Source organism: Centroberyx affinis, unplaced genomic scaffold (assembly GCF_046629955.1).
Source record: "Centroberyx affinis isolate AG114_WGS23_722 - 3 ecotype Tasmania unplaced genomic scaffold, CSIRO-AGI_Caff_v1 ptg000840l_1, whole genome shotgun sequence".
Classification (NCBI taxonomy): Eukaryota; Metazoa; Chordata; class Actinopteri; order Beryciformes; family Berycidae; genus Centroberyx; species Centroberyx affinis.
Window position 1 is genome coordinate 217,923 of NW_027279436.1, and position 22,510 is coordinate 240,432.

Here is a 22,510-nt window from a genome sequence, read left to right on the forward strand (position 1 = left end):
ATTTTTATTAACTTACTTAATTGTATTATGTTTGGTCTCATACACCCACATTTTTATTTATTTATTTATTTTGTATTTTTTGTTACTGCTATGATGTTGTGATCTGTCCTAATTGCAGTCCTTTTTATTATTTTACTTCCAGGGAAAGCCCTCCTCTTTATAAGCATTTGGCTTCTGATCTCTCCTGCACAATAACCACATTTATTTTTTTCTCTCCTTCATACCACTTTTTGTTATATTTTGTGCAAATAAATAAACTCGGGATAGGCTGCAGGCTGCAGTAAAAAGGCCATTTCAGTAGAATGTAGCCCGGTGTGAGCTTAGTATATCTGTCAGTATTGATATATCATGTGCTCAGTTAGTCAATGTAAAGGCCGTGTCAGTATACGGTGTGTGATGAGGGTAAAGATCATCACAGCAGCTTTATCTCTCCAGTAGTTGCATCGCTCCGCACACATGGCAACGGCAGCGCTGGCTCGCTCCAATATTTAGCTCGCTGTGGATTGTGGGAGTCGAGGACACTGCCCAGGCTTGTTACCGGGGGGCTGCCTGCCTGCCACACAGGACCGGAGACATATTGCTGAGCCCTGTTCTGTAAGTAATCCACCGGGTTTGGTTAACGTCGTGTCGGGTCGGGTTCCGTTGCCTCGGGTTGCGCGAGTCTGTCTCCGTTTTCCCGACGGAGCCGTTAAGGTTGCCATGTCGTGTTTTTCTGGCATGGAGGCCGAGACCGGAGACCGAGGGAGCGGGCAGCCGCCGGGGCTCCGCCGCCGCTCTGCCGCGGTTTAATCCCGAGGAAAACTCGCTGACCGACCAGGAAAATGTCGTTAGGTCGCCTGACAGCCTCGGTTGACAGCGGGGATTATTGTGCCGACGTGCAGAAACAGTAAATGTACCTGTGCGCGTCATCCAGCGGGCTGTTCACATGCGGAAATGGTAGTCTTGTCTTGTCAGTGGCCAGCTGCTGAAGAAATGCCCAGTGTGTGTTTTAGCCCACCTACACCTGGCTGCTGAGGAGCTGCTGCAGATGTTGCGGGGAAACTGCGAGCCTTTATCTCTCGGCCAATAACGTTGTAATTGCTACAGGCTCTATGTGGCATGGCGTGTGTTTTTCAAAAAAGGGGGAAAAAAATTGGGTTGTTGGGGAAATCGATGCAACAAGAATGGCAATAAAGCAGTTGTAGGGAATAGCCTGGCCTACCGTGGGGCTAATTGATTACCAATAACAAACAGCTAATTGGTGTATAGGCCTGTGGTTCAATACAATTTGATTTTATTTCAGTGCATTTTCACATGGTGTATGGAATTATTCATAGGCTTGACTTGAATTCTTATGAAGGCTTAACCTAATAAATCATTGCCATGCGCTTACTCTGTAAAAATTTCCACGATGTCGACACTGTTTGTTAATTTAATAGGTTAATAAAATATCTGTTTGGGTTCTTATGAATCTATATGCCTCTTAAACGCATGCGATATTCAAATTGTTCTTTTGCCTGAGAGTAATCTGGAAAAACAAACAAACAAACAAACAAACAAAAACAAAATACAGATGAAACTGGATTTGCATAGCTTGGATCTGGGGTAATTATCACACCATTATGCTAAATTAATGGGAGTCATGGGGTAAAGCAACAGATTCCTTGTCCTCACCTTGGGTCAGTCAACAACAACAACACTTTGTTTGATGTTTTATAAGAATAATTTTTTGTTCTCCAAATTTCCTGGTTGTCCCGTTGGCTCCTATTTATCTGATGTTTTATGTCTGTTACCGGAGAACCAAACCGCTCTGATTTCACATGGTATTTACACTACTTTCATAGAGCCATCTGAATACCTCATGCAGAAAAATAAAACCAGGGAAATGGACACATTCACAGGAACATTGATTTATGTATACAGTGCCTGTAAAAATAGACTCACATCAGATACTTAGTGGGACTCCAGGCCCATTAAAGCACATGTAAAACAATAGGAATAGATACACAACCCATTCTAGACCACGACGCAGTGTATGTTAAGAAATATTGACATTATGTACAGTAATATCCAAACTTAAAATAGAGGTGGTAGTCGTTGCATCCAGAGAATTTCTTATGAAAGCAGAGAATGAACTGCAGGAGATCTTGAAAGAGTGTATTTTGTCGTCTCATGCCCAAGAGTCTGGGCAGTAATATTATAGTTAGGGCTGCTCATTAGAATATGATACCTACTGTATCAGCACTGTACCAATCTTTTATATCAAATTGAAGGTATCGAAGGGTAGCAAAGCTTCAAAATGTTGGATTTTTACAATAAGAATGCAACATGTACTTTTTATTGAGGAATTCAATTTAGTTTGGTCTGATACTGTTTAGAAAAAAGTAGATGGCATGTCTTAATGTCACACAGAAAGGAATTTACTCGCATAATTAAAAGAAAAGCATCGAAAAATAATAATTTTAGAGTCTTACAGATAATTTTTTTCTTAGTTTAAAGCTGTACTAGGCAACTTTGCATATTTGTGGCCCTGAAATGGCAGCGAGAGGCAACTGTTTGAAAGTTTTGAACTACCCAGAAATCCTGTAATGTGACGTCAGTAAACTGCACACAGTTCGCTCATGTTTACCAACTGGCTGGTTTGTGATGTTTTTCATACCAAAGGAAAACAAAGAGACGAGAGAGGAAAAGATCTAACGTTGATGAGTCCAGCTTTCTCTGGACGGAGCGTGGCTCACTGTTGAGGAGACAGATTGTATTTTGCTCTTAAAGTTAGATATGTCACTTCCTGTGGTGGATAATTGTACATACCTGACAGCAGAATTTAATTTGGGCAAAACGTGCAAGTCTGTGGCATTCCAGTTAAGAGGTGATGGAAGGCTCTTCTCTGTAAAATCTTGCCTAGTGCAGCTTTAAGGATTAAAGTCACTCTTAACATACTCAGTAGTTGCCGCTCATTCTGTATTAGATCAAAATTCAGAGAAGGAAAAGAAGTAATATCCAAATGTGTTCATGGGTGCTCTTTGCTGCGTCCCAGCAGATCCTGACACTGGTAGCGGAACGGAATCGGCAACATGTCCAGCCGAGGAGGAAAGAAGAAGACGACCAAGACGTCCAGGTCCACCAAGGCCGGGGTCATCTTCCCCGTGGGACGCATGCTGCGCTACATCAAGAGGGGCCTGCCCAAGTACCGCATCGGGGTGGGAGCCCCAGTCTACATGGCCGCTGTCCTGGAGTACCTTACTGGTGAGACTGGATTGGATTTATTTTGGGTAAAATATTTGCATCTGCACATATTTGAACACAGAAGATATAGAAGACATTTTTTTAATCCAGAGAAAGTTTGCAGAGTGGCATGTTCTCCCACTGAGCAAGTTTACGTTGATTAGCCATTTAAAAGATGTCTAATTGGGTATAGACGTCTATGCTAAAATGAGGCTACATAGGGTTTAGAAGTGAAAATTTAGTAACGTCTGCATCGTCTGGGGTAAATGACAAAAGTAAAGCATTATCTTGGTGCATATTTTTCATGTTTACAGCTGTTTAAGCATTGTTTAAATATGTAATAATGTATTTACTGCTTGGTCTAAAACTGGGACGTACATTGCCAAAAAGATCCTGGGTTATATGAGAGCAAAGCATAAACGCAAGGTTGTAATGACGTCTAGCGCTCAGTGGGCTTTTTCAGCAGCGTCCTGCCTCACTCATTCATTTTCACTCACTCACTCCTGGGAGCTGAGCGGTCCAACTGCAGTCTTGTGCTGTTGGCCGCTGAGCAGCTTTTCTCTCAAGGGCACTTTGACTGTTGTTAAGGGATCTGAGAGCATTAGTTACTTCAGGGTGTCTGCAGGTCTTTAAAAGGCCAGAAAAAGCCTTAAATCATCCAAAATTATGGTATTTAAAAATACTAAATGTCTTAAGTACAGTTTCAGAGGTCTCAGTTTTATCACTGTGTAATGACAGGTTCATTTTTTATGTTTTATGTTTTCTAGTTAATTTTGATGCAAATATGAAACTAGAGGTATTTATAGATTCTCTATTCAGTGATATCTAGTCAAAGCAGAGGTGGAAAGTAAGGCAAATAGGCAAAAATTGTGGGATGCACATTTTAATTTTCATATTTAAAAATTTCTCATGCATTATTACATTATTTGCACTTAGAATTTGCAGTAAGTTTGTTCCACATGACTCTTTAATTAAGAGATTACAGGACAGGGTTTATAGAACATGCCAAACATCTTGTTTTCGTTGCATATACTTTAATAACCAAAGTTTGCCATCGTATCCCTAAATAATTAGGTTTCCTTTTTCTTATACTGCACATTTATAGTTCCAGCACTGTCATTAGCTATGTTCAGTCAGTATTGGGCTGTTTTTGACATATTTTTTAAGTTTACTTTGGTGGTTAAATTGGTTTTAAGTTCCAGATTGCATCAAAAACTTTTAAATTTGGCTTTCTGAAACATGCAGACATTCTGTACTTATTCCGAGTGTGGTCCCTAGTGGGGAAAAAAGAGTGAGATATGACAATTGTGGAGAGTGCTGAGGGAACTCTTGTTTGAAGCCATGTTTCCAGAGGTTTCTCAGTTCATTTATCACCTAATTGCCTGGTATTTGCTTGAGAGTTGCTTGGTTACATTTGAAGGCATACTTACACATCGAATCCATTAGGATACATTAGATTCCCTCTGTTCTCATATGCGTATAAATTCATTCTTACTCTACACTGACTGTACAAAATATTAGGACCACATGAAAGCTACGAGCCTCAATTGAGTTCACCTATTAAATCGACTTCAGTCATGAAGGGAAGGGGAGCTAACATGTGAAAAGATTTGTAAGCCTTGGAAGACATGGATTGTCCACAACGAGGTGCAACTCAATACTGTGGTCATACTATTTTCTGAACTCTGTATGCATTACAACAGTTATTGATGAAATCATCTTATATATATTTTTTTCTATAGCTGAGATCCTGGAGTTGGCAGGTAATGCAGCCAGGGACAACAAGAAGGGCCGCGTCACGCCACGACACATCCTGCTGGCCATCGCTAATGATGAGGAGCTGAACCAGGTCAGTTGTTGTACAGAGATCTAAAAACATAATTTTAGACAGTCTTCATTCATGTAAACTGGACACTAGCAGGCACTTTGTATTCATTAGTTCAATACGCCCTGAGTTTCCTGATCCACTACTTAAAGGGAGATGAAACGGACAGAAACTGCCTCTCTCCTCCCACTCCCCAATTTTGAAAAAGTTGTGGGCGACAATAGGATAGGAAATGATAACACGTCATCCTTTTAAGAATATTTTTTCCACCACTAGTTGTTGCCAAAAAGCTGAGATTTGCACATAAAATCCAGGTAGACAACATTAAGTGATGGATGGATGTGTTTCATCAGAAAATTGCCCTGAACATTGATTAACAGCTGAAAAAAGTAGGCTTAGGGTTTCACCCCCCACTTAAAAAGGATCCAGAGTTAGTGGATTTCCTACTAAAAGTTGTGTTACTTTACAGTAACAAAGTCAGTATATTGAACCATCAGTGTAAGCATGACTGCTGCTTTTTTATGCATCTCTATATGGAACATTGAGTCAGGATTTGTTATTGATCGAATGTGTCTCTCCCCATAGGCTGGATCCAACTCCATGGATCATTTATTTTCTCTTGTAGTCACTCTTTAACAACACAACCATTTGAATTTTGATATTTGGTTTCGCATAGCTGTCTTTGGGGGCTGCTTTAATGAATTAAAAGTCACTTGAATGAATGGTATTTCAAACCTCAACCTTGAATGCTATTCAAGAACCAGGAACAAAGAATTGCTTTATTCATGTGGGTACCTGTAAAAACAGACTAACAGTGTCCAGCCCACAAATTGGTGAGCCCAGTCCCATTGCTCAGTGTCTGTATAGTCAAACTGTGAAGCCACTGCCAGTTCCACAAATCATGAAATTCAAATTGTCACATGTTTAACTACAAGGCACTCGGCAGAGCGCAAGCCTACGCTAAACAATTCTCCAACTTGCAAAGCTGCAGCCTCCAGGGCGGTTTATGTTTCCTAATTTCTGTCTTCTGGATTTGATTTTCCGAGAAAATAACATGTGAATGTAACACTGTCTAGCAGCTGACTTGGAGGTCCTGGATGTTGGACCTTCCCACCAGCACATGAATGCAGCATCATAGTTATGGCAAAAAAACGATGATCATCTATTGGTGGAAATCCCAGATCTGGATCACCACCAGAATCTATCTCAAATTGGGCCAAGGGCTATCTGTCTACCAAATTGGATTGTTACTTTTTGAGATATCCTGCTAACAAACAGACAGGCATGAAAACATAACCTCCTTCCAAATTAATTGGCAGAGATGATTAACGAATATGAGTGGGAACCGAACACTGTTCCAGTGCTGGACCCAGACAACTGAAGTCTCCTACTCTGTCTCTTCTGTCTCAGTTGCTGAAAGGAGTGACCATTGCAGCAGGTGGAGTCCTGCCCAACATCCATCCAGAGCTGCTGGCCAAGAAGAGAGGGGCAAAGGGCAAACTGGAGACGCCCGTCACGCCCGCCCCCGAAAAGAAACCCAAGTCGGCCAAGAAACCGGTGACCAAGAAACTCAGCGGGAAAAAGGGAGGAGGAAAGGCTAAGGTATGGCATCAGCTGAACAGGCATGTTTCGAGCGGTTTATTCAAACTCTGGAATGTTTACTCCTTTTGGTTCATTTGGACAGGTGAGAATAATGTCATTCAAACTTGGGTGGCACCAAATGACCGCATCAAGATGCTTGAAAATGCGGGTCTCGGTCCTCTTCCAAGAGAACTGCGGTGCGGTTCACTAGGGGTGATAACATAATCCAAACCCCAAAACACAAGGGTTTATGGGTATTAATGGGATGAATGATGTTGCTTGGAAGCATGGCATAGCAAAATGAATCAAGGGCAAACTGCAGTCTGGACTGATGCTCATATTCAGTTATTTCTTCATGTGTTCATAACTGCTAAAGTTACACGGACTGGAATTTGATTTATTTTGAAAGTTCCTGACCTAAGAGCTTCAGTATATAAGCTTGTGTTTATTTTAGGTAATTTTAAGGCATGTCTGCTTTTATCAGACAGTAGGCAGTGCAGGGTGACAGGTAAAATCAAGAGTGGCATCATTCACCAAACATCATGAAACAGCTTCAAACTAATTTAGGTTGTTTAGCTGCCAGGACCCTGTGTTTATAATTTGGTTCGTTTTTCTGTCAAGTTCATGTTCAGAGTTCATGGAGATTTTGTACCTTTTTAGATATAATTTACTGTCACACTCAGTGTGAGATGTAGTGTGCTCAGATTGGCTCAAATTGACTTTGTGAAAGTCAGGAGTTTCCACAGATTGCATCATATTGCAGATATGGATAGTTGCTTCTCGGCAATTCATGAATTCTGTTGCCGAATCGACCCTGATGCTGTTCTGCATCCTCTGAATTTGTGTATTTTCAGTGTTTTCATCAAATCGTTAGACCTAATCCCACTGTCATTTCCATTATTTGTTGTGATTTAAAATGTCTCTTGAAGAAGTGATGATGAATTTTGATTGCTGTTACCTTTTTATAGCAATGGGGGGCAACATTTCAGCAGTGGGGTTCCATCTTGTGTCATGATAAATGAATGAAATGATCAGTCAATTCATTACACCTTATTTGAGACAGTACTTGAAATACCAAAAAGTTAATACTATTGAGTTGTAGTAATATTACGCTAAATACAACATTGTACAAAATACAACACTGGGGAAATATGGGCAGCAGGATGGTGTGGTGAGTAGGGAAACCGCCCTGCAACTGGAAAACCCGGGTTTAAGCCTCTCATCAGCAATCATCCACCCTGCTGAAGAGTCCTTGAGCACCTTAGTCGAGTCCAAGTCTATTCCAAGACCAGATCCAGTCAAGTTCAGCTCAAGACCAGGTCCAAAGAGGGTCAAAACCAAGTTAAGACTGAAATAAGAGCAAATCGAGTCCTATTCAAACTATGACCAAAATGGGCAAGAAACTGTACATTTCTTTCCAAAAATAATGATTAAGGAGTTTATTATGGACAGACAGTGATGTATGGTAGATCTATCTGCAGGAGCTCTGTACTATGACCTTCAACATCCAACTAATCCATGCTTAGGAATTGCATAGAATTCCTTGCATAGAAGTTTGAGAAGTTTTGAGTTAGTTTAGTTAGGCAGGAAAAAGTTGAGTCAACATCCAATAGTGGCCGAGACCAAGACGGTAACACTTTATTTGGATAGTCCATGGTGATGCTCAACTATCAGGCAATTAAAAAAGTAGATGTTCAAAAAAGCGCCACTTGCCTATTGGTGCATTTCTACAGAGTATGTAACCCTCACCCTGACCCTATTTCCAACATTGACCCCAACCCTAAGATTAAGCCTAGCCCGGACATTGAATATCTATGGACTACATTTCACACAATTATGAGTATCACTTGAAACTCAGTAGACTTTTTAGTGACACATTATAGTCACGTGATAGGAAGTTGAGTATCAACATTGGACTATCCAAATGTGTGACCACAAGTAGTCTCAAAGAGATTGCAGTACTCTAGGTACTACAGCCCTGCCACCAGATCCAGAGCCGCTGTTCTGTCGCTGTCGCATTAATCAAGTGTCACATGATCATACGGCTATCATTTGGCTCATATGGATAATGAGACTGATGGTTGTGTCTCCACAGAAACAGGGTGAGGTGAGCAAGGCGGCGTCGGCAGACAGCACCACAGAGGGAACTCCAGCCGACAGCTTCACTGTTCTCTCCACCAAGAGCCTCTTCCTGGGTCAAAAGGTCAGTTTTCTGTCAACTCGCTACTATACAAACCCTAGACGGGTGTAAGCTAACTATCTAAGTTGAGTTGAGTCAGTTGTTGATTGATTGAAGTAAGGGATGCATTGATAACCCATTCCAGTCTACAGTTAGGTTTAAAAAAAAAAAATCATCAATACTAGCCCCTCCACCAGCTCAGTGCTATACTAACACTAGACAGGCCTGTACTAACTACTTGAATTGCTTTTACTGAGGGATACACTGATACTTATGCAGGCTAAAATAGATTTTCAGAGGATTCCCTCATGCTAAAATGCAATACCAAGGGCAATGTGTAATATATCAGAAATCAAAGGAAAGTCTTAAAGACTTAATTTTGTGTCTTTCTCACACTTATAATGATCTTCAGTATCTATAGTAGAAAAAAAATGATTGTGTCATCTTTTAAGGACCCCAAATCTAATGGTCTGAGCCTGTATTGTCCAGTAATGATCCAGTAATGAAAAGTAATGATCAGATCAGTGCTCAGTATCTCTCTCAGAATATATACACAGTTTTCTTCTTCTCTAATCAGTTTGCTCTCCTTGTGCTCTTTACAACGTTACTGATAAGACACAAAAACAAATATCTTTTTGCCCGGCCAGGCCACAGGTCTTCTAGGGGCCAACCACTTAAAAGTAATACACTTGAATGTACAAAGCATGAGGTCCATCTTCCTGATATTGAGTTCCACCTCATCTTCTATCTATCTTTGATCTGCGTCTCCCCTTCATGACCGAGGCAGATTTAATAGGTGATTAGGTGAAGATCAGGTGTTTCTGATATTTTCTACAGTCAGTGTAAGTTTCCAATATGCTGTACTTCCTAACAGTTCTTCTATACTTGCCTGCACTTCAAATCAGGGCTTAGAGTGCAGTACAAGATAGCAGTGTACTAAGTTTGAGTTGTAAAAGTACAATAGCAACATCCATGAATGCTATGGGAACTGCATGTGTATCTTAGATTTGTTAGCCTCCCTGGCTTTGGCCCTGCTGTAAAAACAATCATCTGCTTTTGTGCCCTATTGTGAGTTTATTTGCTGCTGATGTCACTGCATACTTTGGTCTAACGTGCATTCACCATCTAATAGGCATCTAATAATAGGTATACTAATATGCTAATTAATACTACTGAATTAATAGAGGCTGCTGCATTAGCACACACATGGAATTGGGAGAAAATTGGGAATTGATGCTGCCTATATTGTTTGGCTAGAATAGTCTGAGAAGTTTTATATAATGCAGGTTGAGTTTGTGGTTAATGCACAGTAACACAGACCCCTGTTTTGGATTCTTTGATGAACAGCCTTTGCTTGCTTTCCTCATCAATGAATACCCATTTTTTTAATGAGGAACATCAGAAAACATCACATGCTGCTGCGTATGAAAATATGACTTGTTTTTGACTTGAATTTTTGTAAAATGTTTATAGCCATTTATACATTTATATATGGATCTAAAAGCCTGAAATCCAAATTGAATTATGCAAGCATTCAAACGCATACTGTATTGGTTTATGGGCATTTCTATAAAATGTCACAATATTTTACACATCCACTAGATGGATTACATAGATTGAAATCCAACTTCAACTAATTTAATTGGATCTTAAAAGTGATTATGCTACAGTCAGTTATTGTATTTGGATGCTCTCCAGTTGTAAAGGGCGCAGTACTCGATGAAATATTTGTTGAAATCAATGGAAGATAATGAATCAAATGAATGCAATTAACCTTCCACTGGTTAGGAAAATGAACCCATGAATAGAAAACCGAGTATTTTGCTATTTTATAGTTTAATTATTGTAACTGCACAGTTCCTCCCCCTAGATTTCCCCTCATGGATTATTCAATCTCTGTCACACACTGAAAATCACTATTCTGCTCCACACTTTGTCTTGGGATGATCTTGGCATTTTCTTATCCAGTCTAAAAGTGGTTGTATCAATTGAACTGGGATAACAGGTGACTAATGAATCTTAAACTCTGAAATACTAACAAGGATGTTGCCAGTCCATATGAAATTCTTACCATTAAAAGGATACCTTGACATTTTGAATTTTTTAGGTTTTTGTTTTGGTCAAGACATTCACATTCGTCCTTCAGTATTCCTAAAATTCCAAGCATTGTTAGCATTCCTTATCGAAACTATGGGATACAGCTAGCCATAACCCAACTAAAGTTTAGTATTAGACAAATCTAATTCACCAAGTACAATTAATATGCTGGAATTTGTCTTGGTGCACAGACATATACACAACATGCTGTACACAGTAACAGTGTTTACTGACATCATGTGGTCAACTGGACTAAAGGAACAGTGCAAGACATATAATAGATATTAAACTGTACATATGACTGCATAGAGACAGTAGGCTATACATATCATTATATATTCAGACAGTAAATTGTAAATATCACTCCACTCAGGTACGTTCAGCATTCAGTCACTATGTGCATTCAAGCAGCTTGGTAGTCAGTATGGTCGCAGCTGTAGAGCGGACAGGCTGAGTGTCCAGTTTTGCAATAGACCAAAAGTCAAGGTATCCCTTTAAGTTGTGGTGTGAATCTTTTTTTAATGGCTTTGCTTCCTCCCTCCTTCCTTCTTGCCCCCCCACCTCCCCCTCCCTCCTCGGCATGTCCCCCCCCCCTCCCTCGCTCTCCCTGCCTCCTCCCCCTCCGCAGCTCAACCTTATCCACAGCGAGGTCAGTAACTTGGCTGGCTTTGACGTGGAGGGGGTCATCAACCCCACCAATGCTGAACTTGAACTTAAAGATGATCTAGGTGAGCCCCCCCTCCCCCCCACCCCCCCTCTGGTCTTGGTGGGGTTTTGGGGGAAAAAAAAAATCCTTGAAAGCTCAACAATTTGACGACCTCTCCTAAATTAAATCTGCAATAAATTAGATGCAAAAACTTACAGAGGTGTACCAACAAATCTTGCTGGATAATGAAATTGATTAGCCGTCTTCTAAAGTGACTGCTTGTTCACACTGCGAGCAACTTGGTGCGAGAGAATCTGATTACATCTATGTAGCGGTCTGCAGCTACAATGTTATGTCAAGTCAACATAGCTAGCTAGCGAGCGAGCGCTAATTAGGTAGCATTAATCGTAAATATACAGAAAAAACTCAAATGACTTCAGAGTTCATCATCGACCCCAATGGAGGATGCAACCGTTCTCTAAGCATCGTTTTTTAGACATTGACGCTGCCATCTTTAAAATACAAGTTTTAGAGAACTGGGAAGCTTTGAATGGCTGGAATCCACTTCTTGTCCATTTTGCACTAGGGGGAACTATTGCTCACGAAACAAAATCACATCGGTAGGGAATCAAGGAACCATGAAAATCTGACTAGTTTTTGATGGCAGATGATTGCGAAAAGTTCAGCCGTGGTCAACTTTTCTCAGCCGAAAAAACTTGTTGACTGTCCACACATTGTCTTGAGTTTCCCCGGTCACTCAGCTCTGCGGGAAATGAATGGACTTCCGTTGCTCGCAGTATGAATACATGGTGAGGGTCACAGGTGACTGGCCTGCTCTGTGGCTGAGCCTGCCCTCTGACCTCTTAGTGGAGGGGCAGCAGAAAGACTAATTTTATCTTGAGGATCAATGGAATATCATAAATAATATATAACTCTTGGTAGTAGAACAAGGGTTTCTGTGGAGACATTCAAGGATTTTATCAAAGCCCCTCAGAGCAGCTCTGCCTATCATATAGATATTTTAAGGTACACTCCAGGTTGCTCCCTTACAGTTGGCTACCAGATCTCATAGGCATTAAAGCAAAAGTCAAATTAATTGCATGGCATGTTTATGAGATATCTGGGCCAGGTGAAGCCTTCTGAATCACTTTAATTGACAAAGTACAATAAACGTACAGGCATTTGCCTTGTCGCTGCTCCAGAGACGCATTGGAATAGAATAATAATTCACCACGGCAGCCAGAAAGCTGACATGCAAATCCGTTAGCTGCTCACTGCAGCCGTACTGTAAGGTTGGTGGCCTGGAGTGTGATCATAAAATTCCCGGTTCTTCTTAATCCTCATGGGCGCTTTTCCAGAATACAGGATTATGCAGTTAGCCAGAGAACTGAAAAAATTTGGTTGTCTTGATGTCCTAATTTGTATCTGTGAAAATAAAATGTGAATATCGGGCTATGCACTGTCAAGCACTCTTTTTTTTTTTTATTGAAGAGTATCAACAAAAAAATCATGGTAGTTTGATTAGTTCCATGAAAGTTAGTCTGGCTTTCTGTGCAATCCTGCTTCCTAATTGGATAATCTGACCCGCCATGTTCCCAGTTGCCTCCTTTTTTCCTGTGACGTCATCAGCCAATAAGGAGCGCGTTCACCTCTCTATCTCTTTACTTCCTCTCTTTCTCTTTCATTCTTTTTTTTGTTTCTGTTCTTCTTCTCGTCTTTCCCCCATCTTGTTACATCACTCACTGTGTTTTTACCACCATGTTGTTTGCCTGTTGTCGTTGTCGTTGTCTGTAGTTGCAAGTTGTCCAAGCTGACATTTCCATCGTGGAGAGCGACGCTGTCGTTCACCCGACCAACTCCTCCCTCTATACAGGTGGTGAAGTAGGTAAAGGAACCATTGACACCACCGAGACCACGACTGCCTGTGTTTTCTCCCTCTGCATATCCCAGATAGCCTGCATTGTAGTCGATGGGCAAAAGTCACAACAGCATTGCATTTTCTATTTTTACATTTTGACTGATGCTGTTTGATATACAGTAGAGTGACTTGCAATACATGGGAATGGTGAAGGCGGGTATTGAACCCGCTACCCCACTACACTTACATGCTCCATTGTGATATTTATGCCATTTGGTGTAAACTGTCATCCAAAGCACCATACCATGTACCATGAGTATATGGCACCAAAGATCAGCCAATAGAAAATGGCAATTGCAATAGCTTGCTTTTAACCACTAGATAGAAGCAAACCCACAAAAGTGGTCTAGGGTTTAGTTACTATTTAAACATTTCATGCTCTCCAACCATAAATTCCAAATATTGAACTGTTGTTAGTCATGCGGAAGATAACTGAAATATGAGGTACACATAACGGTTAACTTGCATCATATAATGCATACACTATAAATAGCATTTCTGTAACCGGGAAACCACGCTGCTTGTTGCTTTGTTTCACTCGACTACAATGTGGGCAATCTGGGAGCCGCTTTGTTTCTTGCAACCCCAATCCCCTTGACTGCGCTGTCCGTTCAGCTAGTTAATGAGAGTATCCACCATGTTTCTATCGCAAACAAGACAAATTTATTTCTTGAGGGATCAGATTCAAATTCTTGAGGGTTGATCAATGCGCATATGTCATTGTCATTAAGTTTTCTTTTAATGACGGTAAATGTTTTTTTAACCACTAATTACTATACAGCAAGCTGTTGCACTACAAAGACCAGATTCATTATGTTATATTTGTTTGTTTGGATTGGCTATTACTCTGTTGCTTGAAATAATTGGAAGAGCCGGTTTTTACTAACTTTTCTTTTAAAGGCTGACATTAACTTTATTGTGTTTTTCTTTCCTGCTTGTTTTTCATGTTATTGTAGCCAGAACACTCATATTTTTGGCTCTGCTGGACTCGGATCATCGACCTCCTCTCTGGTCTTCTGTGTGGCTTCCCTCTTTAGCTTTGATAAATAAATTTGAAACAGTGTGATCAATGTGGAGTGATTTCCTTTTGCAATTAAAATAAACAGGAAGAGAGCATAGTTAAATTTGCTTTCCCAGCACCCCAAACCGCATTTCATTCGGCCACATACATTTTATAAACTTTAGATATATTCATTTAGATTCTTAAAGAGTCTGTTTTACTTTAAATGTTGAAATGAAAACAATGTAAACAAAGCTTTTATAGCCTCAAGAAATATGAGGCTCATCTTTAGCTGTCTTGTACTGTCAGTGTTTGAATCAGAAACTCTTGTAATTTAATTTGAGGGTGAAAGAGCCAGTATGAGAAGACAGAGGGAAGCAATTAGGCACTGAGGCTTTAATACAGTAGTTTAACTGACTCAGAATGAGTCATTTGGAGAATACCAGCTTTGAATCTTTGCATTCTTTGTATGTGAGACTTAAATGAAGTAACTCTAACTCTGCGTGGGAGGGGGAAGCTCAGATTCAGAGAGCGGCCAGGTGAAATGAGTTTCAGCATCGTTGTCTGCTTGCCTACCTGTCTGTCTTCATGTCTGCCTGCATGACCATCGCCCCCACCTCTCTCTCTCTGCCTGTCTGTCTGTCTGTCTGTCTGTCTACAGTACATGGGGATTTAATCACCCCAGTCCTCTCTTCCATCTACAGGTGGCGCTCTGGAAAAGAAGGGAGGGAAGGAGTTCACTGAAGCGATACAGGAGCTCAAGAAGAAAAACGGCCCTCTAGAGGTGGCTGGCGGTAAGTTTACATGGTGGAATATTATTATCCACCTCAACCAATGTCGCTTTTTCTAAACCTTTTGTGTTTTTTGTGTTATTGGTCATAAATATGCAATAGACATTTGTCCTGCTGTAAATACTAGGTGGGGGGAGAAATCTACAGAGTTCTGCTTTGCTGCATCAGATGAATTTTCCTCTCAAGTTGAAAAAATTGAACTAGAATGAATGCCTCTTCACCTCAATTCAAGCCTCTAGAGCGAAATTGCGTTCATCTCCTTCCATTGACTTTCCGTGCATTCGCACTGCTTCTATTTTTTTCTTTTCTTTTTACATTCTGTCTCAACGTAGGGTTAGGCACAGCCCAAAGCAACAATAAACTGGCATGACGTATTTCCATTGTAGTCATTAAATGATTTGGAAAGTTCATATTGATACACTCAAGCACACTGGTTGCACCACCCAGCTCCTATGACAGTGATGTCAGTGTGTCCTGTAAATCTCTGACCACACACACACACACACACACACACACACACACACACACACACACACACACACAGCTAGGACAGGGCTTGGTCATTTTGGCAGCACATGATGTCAGAACACTGTCGTAAGGATAAGCTCTTATGCAGAGTGGACATGCACTTCATCAACACACAGGTTTCACAGAGCCCCTCACACACACACACACACACACACACACACACACACACACCCTTTCACTCCCTCCCTCTGTCTTTTTCACCCACTCCTTTTCCACTCTGTCTCCTTTTCATTCACTAATTGTTAGGGTTGTACCAATATAGCAGGCCAATATTGGCCTTTGATTAAGTATCGGATATCAGCCAGTCAGTGTCGTTCACCTTCAATATGATGCAGGTTCCTCCCTCACCACAGCTACATAAAGAGTCAATGAAACCTGCAATTAAATCATACTTTCTTTACACATTTTAGTTACTCATTTAATTGTTCAATTATGCTTATGTAAACTGATTCCTCATTTAAAGACCGAATGTATCCCAGAGTCGAGTCATCCTTTTCCATCCTGCCAAGAATACAATTCTGGTGGGGAAATAATACTGAATACTGAATAAAGACCAGGAAATGGTGCGCAAAACTAAAAAAAAGTTAAAATGTCTTCAGAATATATCTTAGACTTGAGAGTACAAGGTCCAATGGCGTGAAAATAAAATTTAAAGACATTTAATTTTGGCATAAAATGATTTCTGTAGAAAACTTCAGTCTAAAAGTATAGGTATCGACCTCCAAAAACTGTATTGGTCAAACCCTCCTGATTTTATCCCACTCTCGCACAGGTACACTCACTTTTATCACACACACACATGCTCTCACACTTTAATCTTTCACTCTCTGTGTCTCATTCACCCACTCACTCTGTCTGTCCTTCTCACTCATCATCCCTCTCTTTCTCTGTCTCTCTCACTCGTTCTCTGTCTCTCTCATTATTCATCACCCCCACACCCCACATCCCACATCCCATCCCCTCTCTCTCACACTCAGCCAAGTTAACTCAGCATCCTAATCCAGCTCTCTGTGTGGAGCTCATAAGTAGATTACCAGGTGACTGAACACCAAGCCAGCAGAGCCTGTCAGGGATTCTGGGGATCTGGATCGGCTTGAGGGCCAATTCGCCATCCTGACCAGACCTGGTTCAAAACAGTTGTCGAATAAGTTCTTCAGTATGTTAAAAAAAAAAAAAAAGTACTTGTTCAATCTTACTTTGCAAGCAGGCTTCCCACTTTCAAGGCTGAGCAGGTGCTGGGAAAGTGAGATAAAGTGCTCCTCAAGTCAAACCTAGTAGTTGAATACATTTTGTATTAATATTTCAAAAAGCAGGTTGAGAGAGCTTTAGTTTACTTTGCAAAGCATGGCTCATTTATAAGACAAAAAACACCACAGCAATGAGTGCTTAGCACCAAAGATGTTGCCAAATTTAAAACGAGGAACTTGCAGATTACCACTTTTAAAGATGGAGTTTCTGTTCTGTTCTGTTCTGTTCTACATCCTCACTTGAGAACATTTACATACTGTTCCTCACTCCAATACATTTACATACTGTTCCTCTCTTCCAAACCATAAAACAGCTTGAACTTTGCAGGCAGTCATGAAAATGATAATCATCGTCTACACACTTTCCTCACGACAAGATCACACATGCGGTCTGACTAGCTCTCACTCTCCTGTCTGAAGTCTCTCCATCTCTCTGTGCCATCTGGAAATCAGCTTTGTCCTCGACTTTGAGTCTGTTATCCAGTCCGGTCCAGTCACACGCTAGCTGTGGGCTAATGAACTATGACTGGAGGCTTTCTCACTTCACAGCGTCAAGGGCTTTGGCTGAGTTACAGTATCTTACAGCAGGCGGTTTGATGGAAGACGAAACTAGATGTTTGAACTCCAGAGACCAACCATGTTTTTCAAATACGTCCAGAAATAGTCTCCTCTCCTCTCCTCTCCTCTCCTCTCCTCTCCTCTCCTCTCCTCTCCTCTCCTCTCCTCTCTGCTCTCCTCTCCTCTTCTCCCCTTCTCTCCTCTCCTCTTCTCCCCTTCTCTTCTCCTCTCCTCTCCAGCTGTCTGGAGAAGTGATTTCTCCAGCCCACCTCTGTATAATACCCTGGTCAAACCATATTAAGCTCTTGGAGTTTTCCTAGTTTTTTTTTTCTTCTTTCCACAAAGCAAAGTTTTCTTTCAGCAGCTCGGGGCGTCCCAATGCAACTGCTGGCTTTTCAGTTCTGACAAAACTGGTTAATCAAATTGTTTTTGACCGTGGATAGTAGATGTGATGAATAGAAATCCAGCCAACAATGGCGACGTGCAGGACGGCCGCTACATTCATCAACCCAAACAAAACATACACAAAATTTGTCAGAGTATGATATTTTGGCATGGTAAAAAATCATCATAACAGCTTTGGAAGCTCTTTTGAACTGATATCAGTAAGATATTTAAGGTCCCAATTTCACAAAACGATGCAGGTAGCAGCTGAACTACTACAGACGTCGTTTTAACTAATACTCTACAGTATATTTACACTGGATTTCAACATTGGTGCAGACTGTTGCATCAACATCTATTCAACGTCAAAATGTATCGGAGTGTTTAAAAGGGGACAACGACCCCACATGTTTTCACACTAGTTTATTCTAGCGATATTTGGTCGTAAAATTACATCTTTAGATACACGTCATCCAGTTTATTGAAGATAACTCGCCACAGATGCTTCCAGCCTCAATTTATGCCTTTTAACATTACAAAGTGATGAATATTGACGATTTTACAGCTTGTAGACTGTGGCAACAGTTCAAGTTAGGTGTTTTGATTTGGTTCACTGCGGATCTCAAAAATACCCGATTTAATGTAGGAATCTGTTTTCATGTTTCATGTTTTTCCCCACTTAACCTTGCTTTTCTGTGTATTTACAGAGAATGCAACGTGTGATGCTGAAAGAATGCTTGTAATCCTCTCATTCTCACTTCCCAGCTTCCTTTTCTACCTTTACTTTTTTCACCATTTCTTTCGTCTAACTTTTCTTTTATTCAATCAGTTTCTCCGCTTTCTTCCCTCCTTCCTTCTCTGCTCTCTGTCTCCATCCTTATTTACTCTCTCCCTCTGTTCACTTTCTCTATCCTCTTCTCCCTCCTCCCTCGGCTGTTTTCTCTCCTTGTGTTTCTCCTCTTCTCTAACCTTTCTTCTTCTCTCCGTCCCTCAGCTGTGTTGACCTCTGGCTACGGTTTGCCTGCTAAGTACGTCATCCACTGTAACAGTCCAGGCTGGGGCTCCGACAAGTGTGAGGAGATGCTGGACAAGACGGTGAAGAACTGCCTGGCCTTGGCCGACGAGAAGAAACTCAAGTCGGTGGCCTTCCCCTCCATTGGTAGTGGGAGGTATGGAAAACACACACACACACACACACACACACACACACACACACACACACACACACACACACACACACACACACACATATATATATATATATATATACTCAAACATCCAGACCTGACATATAGTAGAATATTATACGAGGAAGAAGAAGAAAGTTTATTTGTTTAGTACTTGTATCAATAACAGAGTTACAAAGTGCTTCACATAAAACTAAAAAAGAAAAATAGCAAAAATAAAATCAGTAGACAGAATGAAAGTAGAGAAATTAGACACAACCTGCATGGCATGTACAGTTTATAGTATTCCCTGCAGTATTCTCGCCTTAGCAACAAGCCTCCTACACACTCTTCAGATTGACATTGTACAATATAATTATCTGCTGAGAGTAATGTGATTATGTGAAGCATTGATTCGCTAATTATCAATCTAGCCGCTCTAAATGAAAGGAAATGTTTTACATCTGGAAACATGAACTACAGCTTTGGAACGGCTTCAGTAACAAAGCAACAAAACATGGTCTTATGGTTCTATTGATTTCAGTATGTTATTAAATCGCTTTGGTAATATTTATGAAACCATTACTGTCCAATAATTTTTCATTGTTTTCAAGATACATCTTCATATCGCTTGTAGGCTATAGTCAGTTGTAGTAGGCATTTTCAGTAAACTTGGAATGAACATTATGAAATTAAATGCCAGTAGAATGCCATATGATTGGACACATCATATGGCTATGGATGTTGAAATTTCATTATCCACTGTGATTAATTTGTTTGTCTTTTTTTTGTCTACATATTGTGTAAAGCAAATATAGCGAATGCTATGCAATATGAACTTTGCCATAATAACTATCCGTTTGCTTGTTTCCCAGTAAAGAATTCCCCAATTGAAAAGACTTAATTTATTGTTTTGTTTTTTTGTTTTTGTTTGTTTTCCGAGGACTCTTATTGTGCTATATAGAAAGAGAGTCAATACACCATTTTACACATTATCTAGTTACCTAGAATTAACAAAAGATTGCTATGTTTTTCTTCTTTGCCATTAAAGTTTGCAAGTTAGCTAACTTGCGCTCTAAAAAATTGTGGTTCTTTGGCTCCACCCATTAAGGTTTACCAATTAAATTATTTCTGCCTCCAGAGAAGCTCTACCTCTGAAAATGTTTAACTAAAACTCAACAAGTGTCTCCAGTTTTTGACATAATTTCACAAAGTGTCCCATGTACTTGTATTGTGTACTCTCTCTCAGGAATGGCTTCCCCAAGCAGACGGCTGCCCAGCTGATCCTGAAGGCCATCTCCAGCTACTTTGTGGCCACCATGTCTTCCACCATCAAGACCGTCTACTTTGTGCTGTTTGACAGCGAGAGCATAGGGATCTATGTGCAGGAGATGGCCAAGCTGGAAACGAGCTAAAAGAGTTTGCCTCCTTGTCCCCTTTCTTCCAATCATACCCCTTTCCCCACCCGACCCCCCCACCCCCCCACCCCCACCCTCACATCCCCTGCCTGGGTAAAGGCTGGTTTGGGATTTTTTTTTTTTCCCTGCAAGAAAATAGGAAGATGTTTACCAGTGATTTGTTGAAAAAAAACACAAAAAAGAAGGATCTTTATTGAGGCCGGGAACTTGTTTTGCATTATGTTTGTATTTTTCCTATATTTGTTATTATTTCTTATTTGAACTCTGGCGTTAAATGTAGAAATGCACTGTTTCTTCTGCAGTCCTTCAGTACAAACAGTGTCACACAAAAGATATCCATTGAGTGAGATAACTTGCTTTTAAAAGATATAATTTTCATTATATACAAAAGATGTTATCAGATAGCTAATCCTCAATTACAAGGCTTCCGGAGAAGTCAGATGAATACGGGTTAATGCATGTAATAGCAGCAAAGATAGCTATCCTCTTCCTTTTGAACTCAAAAACACAAGACAATTATTTCAGTGTATTATTTTTGGAATCGATTATGCTTTTTGGAACATCTCTCTTGTTGATAGTACTGTATACTGAAAAGTTAAAGAAGAAAGAAAAGTTAAGTTTGCTATACTTTGGTCTTCAGGAGACTATTATAACGGAATATTGGAATGATTTTTGTTTTTGTGCTGTGTGTTGCAAAATCCTGTTGGTTTTTGCCTTTCTTCATACAGTGTGCTGCAGAGACCTTGAATTTCCCCCCAAAAAAATCAAAAAAAAAAAACTTCAGCAATTGGAAGAAGGGGTTAATTAATCTCATAAATGCCCATTATATATATCTTATATCCTACATTTTACAATGTCACTAATCCTGGTACTAGAGTCATAAAATTATTTCAGTAAAAAAAATAGTAATAATAATAATATGTACTGATATAAAACGGTAGAACTGGAGATAAAAGGTTTTTGCAGGACACAAATGGTTTATATTGTGTGTTCCTATCAATGTTTATATAGATGGAGTATTTGTGAAATGTTATAGTAAAATATTGGACTGTAACATAGATTTTTATTTTCTATTTTAATTTTCACACTGATTCTAAAGGCACAGGCGATTTGGAAAAAAAAATTGTAAGAGATTGTTTTTGCGTGTTTTTGTCTTTGTTAAGCCATAAACAAATGCAATTGTATTCATTTTGCTGGAAGGAGTGGCGCTCTACTGTTGCTATGGTTTCTCTCTCCCAGCTACCACTAGATGGCTCTCTATAACCAAGAATTGAAGTTTCATCACAGCCATTTCCTGTGCCGGAGTAACCCCTTTAATGAGGAGGGCTACAAAGACATTGGTTGATTTGAGTTGGATTTGAATTGGGATCAACGGACGTACACGAGAAACCTGATTGCTCTGCTGCATTTGGACTTTTCAATAACTTTCTTATGATACATGTAAAATGCTTTCTAAAGAATTGCTACAATTGATGATTATACACAAGGTCTGTACACAGTCCGGTAATAAAATGCCTTTCAAAACATGGACTTGTTCCTGTTGAAATTATGAGATCATTTTGTATTTCATGCAGACTCTTAGGACACTGCCAGAAACTGTGCACCTCATAAAAAAAATAAGTCTGGGTTCCTCAAAATGTGTGGAAAATGCGTGTGTGCCAGTGCAAAGTTTTATTGTAAGAGAAAACTTCATTGTCCCCACTGGGAAACGTGTGTGTGTGTGTGTGTGTGTGTGTGGGTCTTGAATGTAATAATAAATCCATCTCGCTGTATTGAAATGAGTATAATGCAGAGTGTTGCAGAACAAATGGCAGATGGATGATGCAACGTTTTTGATTTGATTTGATTGAGAGCCACACTCAGCTCAAGTATCCCCCATACAGTTATGTCCTCTAGCCCAGTGGTTCTCAACGTGGGGTCCGGGGACCTCCAGGGGGTCCGCAGCAAACTGATGAATTATTTAGCTTC

General features: G+C 40.3%; 1 protein-coding gene across 4 annotated transcripts; it reads left to right on the forward strand.

Moving 5' to 3' along the window:
• Nucleotides 1-505: 505 nt before the first annotated feature.
• Nucleotides 506-22,053, forward strand: macroh2a1 (macroH2A.1 histone). Of its 4 annotated transcripts, XM_071520953.1 has the most exons (10): nucleotides 506-594; nucleotides 3,020-3,225; nucleotides 4,947-5,053; nucleotides 6,440-6,631; nucleotides 8,712-8,813; nucleotides 11,515-11,614; nucleotides 12,898-12,906; nucleotides 15,155-15,244; nucleotides 18,953-19,127; nucleotides 20,374-22,053. In XM_071520953.1, exons 2-10 carry the CDS (start codon nucleotides 3,054-3,056, stop codon nucleotides 20,537-20,539), a joined length of 1,113 nt encoding a protein of 370 aa, XP_071377054.1. In that variant the 5' UTR covers nucleotides 506-594; nucleotides 3,020-3,053; the 3' UTR covers nucleotides 20,540-22,053. The 4 variants fall into 4 exon arrangements, with proteins under 4 accessions (XP_071377054.1, XP_071377052.1, XP_071377053.1 ...); XM_071520951.1 differs by lacking the exons at nucleotides 11,515-11,614; nucleotides 12,898-12,906 and adding an exon at nucleotides 13,327-13,417 and having other exon boundaries at nucleotides 8,706-8,813; XM_071520952.1 differs by lacking the exons at nucleotides 11,515-11,614; nucleotides 12,898-12,906 and adding an exon at nucleotides 13,327-13,405 and having other exon boundaries at nucleotides 8,706-8,813.
• Nucleotides 22,054-22,510: the final 457 nt, after the last annotated feature.